The 10588-nt window shown below is 34.9% G+C and overlaps 1 protein-coding gene across 1 annotated transcript in view; it reads left to right on the top strand.

Annotated features, from left to right (window-relative positions):
* TTC29 (tetratricopeptide repeat domain 29) overlaps positions 1-10034 on the top strand; it is a 264021-nt gene extending 253987 nt beyond the window's left edge. The window contains 2 exon segments of the mRNA XM_023226242.1: positions 9560-9626; positions 9919-10034. Of these exon segments, the coding sequence (XP_023082010.1) occupies positions 9560-9626; positions 9919-9949 (98 nt within the window). The 3' untranslated portion in view covers positions 9950-10034.
* The last annotated feature ends 554 nt before the right edge of the window (positions 10035-10588 follow it).

Here is a 10588-nt window from a genome sequence, read left to right on the forward strand (position 1 = left end):
CTCTTAATAGTTAAATATAAATAGCAGGAAGATTCCATAAAGCAACAATTCTCAAACTTTAATGAGCGAACGAATCACCTTGGGATCCTGTTAAAAGGCAGATTCTGTGTTACTAGGTCTGAAGCGTGGCTTACATTTCTGCATTTCTAACAAGCTTCAGGTAATGTTAATGCTGCTGGTTTGGAGACCACACTTTGAGTAGCAGACATGTATATAGATCACCTGGAAACTGGTAACTTATTTCAAAATGTATTTTTCATTGTCATTGTTTTAAACAGACCAGTTCATTCTTACGAAAATTTAAGAGGAAGAGTATCTTACTTGGGATGTGCAAGGTTTTGATTTTTAATTTTGATGAGGGAATTGTTTGGGTTTTTCGGAGATGTTATTTCTAGGAACTACTTTGCTGCTGAGCAGATATATATTTACTCATAATACTATATTTGGACTGAATATTGTATATCTACAGAATCTCTTCTTTGGAAATCTCAACATACATTAGAAAACTCAATTTTTACAAAAACATTCATTTTCACATCTCTGGATTATTCATTAAAAATATCATCCCCTGGATGATGGATGTGTTTACAGCATAGATTTTGAATGGTTTCACAGACATATACTTACCTGCAAACCCATCAAGTTTTATAAATTAAATATGTACAGCTTTTATTATGTCAATCATACCTCAATAAAGTGTTACAAAAATTATCTCACATAATTCTCTGTTCTAAAATACAGACAACGTGAAAAGAACATGAATACGGAGCTTGTATATGTTCCAAATGGTTACTCTGAAGTAACCAGAAAAAAAAAACTGAAATCTATCTATCTATCAACATTTAGTTTCATGTATGTACTACACTGCACATAATTTGGTCAAGAAAATTAAACTTTTGGAGTGATAATGAAATGGTTATTTCTTTGAATTCATTAGCTTATCTTCAAGCCTCAGATCAGGGAAATACATGAGAAGGATAAGTTTTCAAATTAATATTTAAATTAGAGACAGGCTTTCTTATTTTCAGATTCGAAGGATGTTGATTTTTCAAATCTTTTTTTTTCAGAATATTTAAATGAAAAGTGTAAACTAAAATGTAAAAGCTAAAATAATGATCAGTGTATATCTTTAACTTTTCACAACCTACCTTCAAGTGACATTAGATATTTAACACATAGTGTAAGAATTTTTTCCCTTTTGTTTTTAGTTGACACATTATAATTGTAGATATTTATGGAATACAGGGTGATATTTTGATACGTGTTTATAATGTGTAATGATCAAATCAGGGTAATTAGCATAGTCATCACCTCAAACATTTATCATTTCTTTGTGTTGTGAACATTCAAAATTCTGTCTTCTAGCTTTTGGAAAATAGTCAATAAATTATAGTTAGCCATATTCACCCTGCAATGCTTCTGAACACCAGACTTCCTTCCTCCTATCTAGCTGTAATTTTGTATCCATGAGCCAATATCTCCCACCTTCTCCCATCCCCCAACCCTTCCCAGCCTCTAATACCCACTATTCTGTTCTCCACTTCCATGAGCTGGAATTATTTTAACTTCCACATGTGAGTGAGAACATGCAGTATTTATCTTTCTGTGCCTGCCCCATTTCACTGAACATAATATTCTGCAGGCTTATTCCTGTGGCGGCAAACGACAGGATTGCATTCTGTTTTGTAGCTTAATAGTACTCTATTGTGTATATACACCACATTTCCTTTGTCCTTTTGTCTGTTAATGGACACTTAGGTTGATTCCATGTCTTAGCTACCGTAGATAGTGCTGCAATACACTTGGAGGTGCAGGTATCCCTTGAATGTATTTATTTTATTTCCTTTGTATAAATACACAGCGGTGGTATTACTGGATTGCATGACAGTTCTATTTTTATAGTTTTTTTGAGAAATCTCCATAATGGCTGTACTAATTTACATTCCCACCAACAGTAACACATAGTATAAGAATCTTATAGGCCAGGCATGGTAGCTCATGCTTGTCATCCCAATACTTTGGTACACCAAGACAGAAGGATTACTTGAGGCCAGGAGTTCAAGAGCAGAGTAGGCAAAGAAACGAGATCCCATCTCTACAAGAATTTTTTTTTTTTTTTAATTAGCCAGACATGGTGGCATACGCCTGTAGTCCCAGCTACTTGGGAGGCTGAGGAGGCAGGAGGATTGCTTGAGCCTGTAAGGTCAAGGCTGCAGTAAGCGAGACCCTGTGTCAAAAAAAGAAGTTTACAATTACATCCTTCCATTTCTCCCCTTCTTACCTTTGTACAACATTGTCATGTGTTGTACTTACCACCTCTGATGCTCTTCATTTCTTTACATAGATCCAGATTGTCATGTGGTATCATTTTTCTTCTACCTTGAGGACTTGTAGTGCAAATATGCTGCTAATGAATTGCTTCAGCTTTTGTCTGTCTGAAAAAAGTATTTTTGCCTTCATTTTATAAAGATATTTTCCGTGGGTATGGCATTGTATGTTTCATAGGGTTTTTTTTTTTTTTTTTAATTTTTGTACTTTAAGTTTCTTAAGCTGGAGGTCTGTTGAGCTTCTTGGATATGTGGGCTTATAGTCTTCATCAATTTTAGAAAATTTTCAGCCGTAATTTCTTAAACTATTTTTCAATTCTTTCTCCATATCCTTTTTAGAATGCCAATACATGTCTATTAGGCTGCTTGAAGCTGTTCTATAGTTTACTGATAATATGTTCATCTTTTTTACTCTCTTTCTTCATTTTGCGGCTTCTACTACTCTGTCTTCAAGTTTATTAATGTTTTATTTTATTTTCCTTGTCTCTACTTAACATTTTAAATGTCTAAAATACAGTTGGAGTAACTTTGTTTTTGTTCCTAATTCTAATAATTATGTCAGTTATGGGCCAGTTTTGATTGATTTTTCTCCTCATTGTGCCTTTTTGCATGTTTTGTATTCAAAACATATTTCTTGTGTTTCAGAAATCACTGGCTTTTGTATTCTGATGTCCAGTGTCTTCAAAATCATTGTTTCATATATTTTGTTCAGGTTTTTTGGGGTAGGGCGGAGTGTTTTAGGAAAGAAGTTAATCTGATTTCTGTTACTCTGTCTTGAATAGAAAAAAATTGCAGGATTTATAATGTAGCAAAAAATCAAAGAAATAAAAAGAACTGTATGAAGACATTAACACACTATTTATCTTAAGAAAATATTTAGTGTCTGGACAGATTAATAGACCTGAATCAGATATTCTCATTAAAAGTTTAAATGCCCAGAAAAAGAAATTCAGTTATCATTCTATGTCAATATGGTATCTTCAGTGCTTCGTTCAAGCCTAGTTGCATTCCATTTATTCAAAGTAATGGTGTGTAAGGTTAAAAAAAAAAAGAATATATAATTTTGAATTGGAATATACTTCTGATTTTTGCATAAATTTTAATTGCTTGAATATTAATAAAAACCCTTGGCAAGGGAATTGTTATATACCAGATCCTGTGATATGAAAGAACACATGTCGGTTTTTGACACTTTCAAGAGAGTCTATCCAAACTTGAAAGATGCTTCCTGCCTTAAAAGCTTCCATCTTGATTATTATGCTCATCAGATATAGAATTACCACATCATGATTTCTACTTCAAAACACAGATAGGACAGATTAACTTTTTGTTTTGTTAAGAACAAAATGTAGAAAAATATTACCCCCAAAATCACATATTTTTGATAGAGTGAGATTATAATCTTAGGCTTTGATTCATAATTTTTTTACAAAAACTGTAAGATGAGAAAGCCATGAATGACAAACCAATATTATACAATGAGGAGGAGGAGGAGGAGGAAAAGGAATAAAGAAATATCCAATTATATGCCAACATTAAATATATTGATGCCCAAACGATACTTCACATGACTAAATTTTTGCTAAAGGAAAACATTTGCATTGTGTGGTTATTATATGCTGCTCGTTTCCCCTCCCCCACCCCTTACACACACACACACACACACACACACACGCGCGCGCGCGCGCGCACATGATCAATTCTCCCACCTTCTCTGCTCTGTGTCCCAGGAGACTGACTTCAGACTGCATCACGCAGGCTGACTTGCCTTCTGGCTTCATCTTATGGATTTAGCCAAAGGGAGTCACCAGCAGATGAGAGGTTAGGAAGGTGGAGAGTGAGAATACTATTCCTCTGCCCCTCACTTCAGCTCCTTTCTGACAACTGTGACACTCTGCAACTGCTACTTCTAGATTTAGAAAAAGCAGTCCCTTTGCTAAATCTCTGCCCTCACCCAACATCCAGCGGCACCATCCTCTCTCCTTACCCTGAATTTAGACCTAGAGATGATAATGGAATGGCACCCTCTTTTGCAAGTCCCTAGGTGCCTCAATATCCCTTATTAGCTCCTTAGCCCTGCCCTCATCTCTTAATAGTCCCTTCATTAAAGTCTCTTCAAAATCCCAGTTGTATGTGCCATCTGTTTCCTCCTGACTGATACCCACTCATCTATTGTGAGTTTCAAGTGAGTAGCTAAAGACAAGCTAGTACAAGAAATATTAGGAAACCTCCACCTGCTGAAAAGTTCAATTGATTAAGAGAACAGTGCTAATGAGGCCAAAATTAGTATCTGGCTGTGTTCCAGGATCACAGCCTGCATCCCTGACCAGCCATTTTACAAACTATCAGTTACAAGGAAGACCATGCCAAAGAGCAAACATGAGTCTATGCCAATCCATCATCACTCCTGGGAACACAGCTCAAGGACTGAGCTGTTCAACTGAGATAGTGTCAAAATCATCTTTGTTCCCAAAGGACAGCTTTTGTAATGTGATTCTAACGAAAAAATTTATATGTTATTTTAAATAATAAAGTCATAACTGTCGATATCTTTTTCAAAGATGAGCTCTCATCTCATTACTTATTTGTGGCTAATTCATAATAAAATAATTTAAAAGTCAAGCTTATCTAAGTATGCCTTTTATTGGTAATGGGATTCTGGGTTTATAAAAACCAGATTTATAGCCCTGAACCAGATATTCTCATTGTAATTAAACGAGTGAACCTATACAACCATGATATGAAGAATACACAGTTAAATATTTTATTTATTTATTTATTGGAAGGGATTTTCTGATTATCAAGTGTGATTGGCAGGTTTTCAGTTCATATACACATTTCCCCAAAACAGAACTTTGTTCTCTTCAGTACAGTGGCCTTGTAAAATCATATTGTAAGTAGGCCATTGTAGATGTGCCATTATATTAACATTGATATACTGGCTTACTTCCAGGGTAATTTTATATGATTTACATGGTGGGGAAGGGAGATTTCTGTTCCTTTTTCGGAAATCAGTTTCTGAGACTCTTTACTATCAGTGAGAGAGAAGTACTGTTTCTACTAAAATTGAATCTATGACTATCAGTAAAATCTACTGAAATACAAAAACAAAATATCTCATTGTTAATAGCATAATTTTAAGATCACCCGTAAGATAGGAGCATAGTTTATATGCAGTATTTATTCTTAATCAGTTTCATAAAACATAATCTGAGTTTTATTTTTCAAACAAAAGCTTTTGAGTCATTTGGATAAGGTCAACAGAAAGCACAGTCTTTTAACATTAGGTGATCAACTTTTTGACAATGGCAGGACCAGCATAGCTAATGGAATAATAGCCTGCAGGGTCCAGCTAAATATGATATACGAATGTAATCAACCTCTGTGATGACTATTCAAAAGTAATCCCTTTAGCTTTGAACTGCAACATATATTTCAACAAGGCAAAAACCATATGAAGAAATTCTCTGCAGACCACACTGATACAATACAGCCTTCATATCGTGCTCTCTGTATTTGCTGCTTATAGTGAGTTTTAAATTTAAGGTAATGACTACTGTATATTCATGTGAGCATACAACAATACTTTTGATTTGTTGTAGAAAGGTTGAATCCATTACCAGGGGTCTAGTCTATAAACTCTGATACAACCTTTATGAATGAGTTATTTACTCTTTTTGAGAGTAAGGCCACTACAAATGTTTAGCATGCCAAAATTATAAAAATTCATTTACCTTTCCAGTCACCAAACTATCAGGTAATATCTCCTCCATTTCAACTCATACTTCTCTACAGATAACATTTTAAAAATCTTGTTTACATATAATACTGTATAATATAAATATTATATTCCATTGTTTTCAAAAAAGGGATGTGATGGTGGATTTATAGCAGTTTGGCATTTACTGGCTTATTCTATTGCTTTTGTAACATATAGGCTAAGTGGTGGTATAAATGAGATCTTTTTGTTGCCCACTTCAATCTACCATTTCAGAGTCTTTACTATTAGCAAAAAGGAAGTGCCAATTTCTACTGAAATGTAGATTGTATAAGCAAATATCACACTTCAACGTGTTGTTGCTTCTGGTCTCCCTTACTAGAGTGGTACTGGTCTCAGTCTTCCAGCTCCCTTGAAGTCCTACAGATCAAACATCTCAAATCACACCTTAAGTCAGACCCACAGTGCAAAACCTAGGTTATAATCCAAATGAGTGTTTTTGCAGTGATGGAACCAAGAGTCAACTGTCCTGTGGTGAGTGAATACCCAATGTCTAACACTCAGACTCAGAAGAAGTATCCAGTCATGCATTGCATAAGAACATTTCTGTCAACAATATATGCCATACACAATGGTGGTCCTAAGAGATAATGGAGCTGGAAGATTCCTATGCACTAGTGACATTTTAGCCATCATAACACTGTGGTGCAATGCATTACCTTTACTATGTTTAGCTATACAAATACTCATTATAGTGTTACAGATGCCTATAATATTCACTATAGTAACGTGCCAAACAGGTTCGTAGCCCAGAAGCAATATGCTATACCATATAATAGCCTACTATGTAATAGACTATGCCATCTAGATTTGTGTAAGTACACTCTATGATGTTTGTACAACAACATCACCTAATGACTCATTTCTTTGAAGATATGCCTGTCATTAAGTGACACATGACTGTATATTTCTTTGCTCATTTCGTTGGTGAGAACTTAAGTCACATGGCTTTAACTAAATAGTTCTCTACTGATAGGGAAGACCTAATAGAGAGGAAGAGCACGGGTGAGTGGGAGGCAGAAGGAAGGACTGAAACTATGTCTTGTCTAGACAAGAGGGTCTGAAATCTAGTGAAGAAGTAGAGGGATAACAGTTCATTGATACTAACAGAAAGGAAGACAGAGTATACAGAATAGAAGCAGTAAGTGAGTAACTCTCCCCACAGGACTTGTGGAAGATTTTTCCTACTGTCATTTATTTCCTCAATGAAACCAGAAAATAAATCATCAGCTGAGAAAAATGCAGGGTGGGAGGTCTGAGAAAAGTAGAAGATGTAGTCATCTAGGGTAGTGGAAGAATGAGTGGACCAGGAATGTTTCATAGAAAGGCCTGGAAGTGCAAGGGTCTACTTAATGTTTGTGACCATGAATTTAAGATGAGGCATCTCAGGCCAGTTGTGTATTTTCTCCAGCCATGTTGAACCATACAGTGCAGGAGAGGAATCGGCAGATAACTGGATTTAACTAGGGCTATACTTTTGCCAAGTAAGTAAACAAAGTGAAAAGGAGAAATTTAGACTTTATGCAAGGAAGTACATAACCATGGAATTTAAATTATATGAGGAAGGAAGAAGAGACAGAAAAATTAGGAGAAACAGTGAAAATGTGGTAGGAATGGAGGTTCCAATGAAGTAGAAGAATTGCTGGGGTCAGGATACCAGAGGGAGTGATCTGGAAATACAAAAGGAGGCAGCCAAGCAGTTAAATACAGGAAAATGAGCTAGAGGGGGCTCATAGTTACTGATAATGACAAGGTCTAAGTATGACCAGGGGAATTAATGGCTGTGGTAATGTAAAGGACAAGATGTAAAAGAACAGGAGGTCAAGGAATTGAGACTTAGGGTGGAATAATCTTCTACCTCTACATTGAAATTACTAAGTTAAGAAAGTAGTAGTACGGTGACAATGAGGCAATGATAACATCAACTGAGAATGATTCCACTTGTAGGTAGATCACAATAGTGACAAATGGTTGACTGTATAATCTAATGACATGAGTGTTAGAGAGGGAAAGAGGAAGGGCAAATGTCCTGAAAGAACAAGGAGGAAAGAGGACTCCAACCCATCTTCAGGTCCAGCAGTGAGAAGACCAAGAAAAATACAACAAAAATGGGTTTCTGGGCTGATAGTATCTTGAGAGAAGAGACAAATTTCTGTTAGAGCAAGAAAGTAAAAGGAATTTCAGAAAATAGGGTAAGGATATAGGACATTTTGCTGAAATAATGAATCAAATATTCCAAAAGGCAAAGTAGAACTCTTTTAGGAATTGCAGTGGGTAGGAGATGGAGACAGAACAGGAAAGGTAATAAAAAATACAATGAAGGGCCTGAAAATTGGGGCCTGTCATAAACAGGAATAAACAGCATCTTATTAGATTCATCCCAGTGAATTCAAATCAAAAGTAAAGGAGCAGATATGAAAGTTAAAGTTAAGTAACAAATTAACATGGCACTCTCTCTATATGTATACACATATAGTATATGATAAATGAAGTCATTTATACATGTATATCTCATAAACAAACTTCCCATATTTGACTTCGTTATCGTAATATCATAATAGTGAAGCCAAATATGGGAAGTTTTTATATATGTATGTTTATATATGTAGTTATATGCATACACACACACACATACATGTAGATATTTAACTCCATATTTGACTCCATATTTGACTTCATTATTTGGGTACTTTATATTGCTCCTTAAATTAATTTTCCTTTTGAGTATTACTTTTAAAAGTCATCTTCCCCAAAACAAGGTAGCCTTTTCAGTAGCCATTATATTATATTTTATATTTTATATTTTATTTTATATTTCAGTAGCCATTTTATTATATCACAAGAATTCTGTGGATTAGGAATTCAAGCAGGGCTCGGCTGGACATTAATTGAAGTCACTAAGTGGTATTCAGCTGACAGATGGGCTGGTTTGAAGGGTCAAAGACAGCTTCACTGGCAGGCTGGAGATTTGGCCAAGATGGCTGGAAGGCTGGATTCAGCTGGGACTGTCTGCTAGAACATCTATACATGGCCGTTCCAGCATGGCAGTCTCAGGGTATGAGGACCTATGTGGTGATTCGCTTCCTGCAAAAACAGTATCCTAAGATAACCAGGTAGAGGCTGCATAGCCTTTATGGACCTAGCCCCAGAGCTCATTTTTGTCACTTCCTCCACATTCAGCTGATCACAAAAGACTCTTAAGGGTAGCTCAATTTCAAGAAGAAAACAAGATTCTGCTCCTTCATGGGGGACTGACAAGATCATACCGTACAGGAACATGTGGAGTGGGAGAGATTGCTGTGACCATCTTTGTACAATACAATCTGCCCTGGTGATACATACACCTTTATAGGTGAAGGACAGATATCCCTGAAAAGGGATTCCCAGGTTCAAGATCAAAATAACTATAAACCGTGTTCATGATAAACTATTTACTTTGTATATTTTTTTTTAGAAGAGTTTCGAGGATCCACGGTGGAAACTGTATCTCAAAACTCAGAACATTTGGAAGAACTCAGTAGGTATGATAAATCAAGTGAAAAGTTCCTATTAAGTACCCACTTTGTGCAATATACTAAGTATAATCTCATTCTCCAAACACAAAAAGAGAAGTTTCATCCAGCACTTGATAACCTTAATACTGAAACACTGCTTTAAAAAAAATCACAGATTTATTGTCAAATATCACATAAGGTTATTTTTAATTTTGAAGCCACATATGAAAATTACAGAAAACAAATTATTTTTCAGAACAAGTGTTCTTTGCTTTCTAGCCCAATATAAAAGTTAAATCTATAATTTATTTTATTTCAGATTTCCAGGTGATCAAAAAAATGAAACTTAAAGCAACTTTCCACTTAACATCAAAGCGAGAAGAAATCCATCATGTTACCTTAGACTTCAATACTTGTAATAGGAACATGTTACAGACAATATAGAGTTATAATAAAACTGACTATGACTCTTTTCATTGGATTTTGTATTGCAGTATATTACTATAAATTTAGTCCAAAACATCTAAATCCATGAAAATAAAATATATTCCAATTCTTAGAAATATCAGCAATCATCCAGGAAATAAACAATTTCCTCTTCTCCACTATTCCACAAGAAATAGTGATACCATGAAACCAAAATAAGAAAATATTTTCTAATGAGAAAATAATTACAAGCTTAAGAAAATCTTTCTTGCTGAATTCATGTAGAATAATATTTACTAAAATTGTAGGGAAACTTTTCAACATAGATAAAAAGAATATAAGCAATTAAGACTACCATATTGATAAGTACTGTTTGAAACAGTTTGCTTTACCTTTGTAAAAGTATATTTTATGATACTTTTAGCTGATAGCACATAATCAAACTTATCCATGTCAACTTAAAAAGTTTAACTAAGTCCTTCAATTTTACAAGCCTTACCTAATGTGTCTTGCAAATGAAATAACACAGCTGAGATCATTGCATGTATAATTTCAGGAGATCT

The sequence above is a fragment of the Piliocolobus tephrosceles genome, chromosome 3 (assembly GCF_002776525.5).
Source record: "Piliocolobus tephrosceles isolate RC106 chromosome 3, ASM277652v3, whole genome shotgun sequence".
Classification (NCBI taxonomy): Eukaryota; Metazoa; Chordata; class Mammalia; order Primates; family Cercopithecidae; genus Piliocolobus; species Piliocolobus tephrosceles.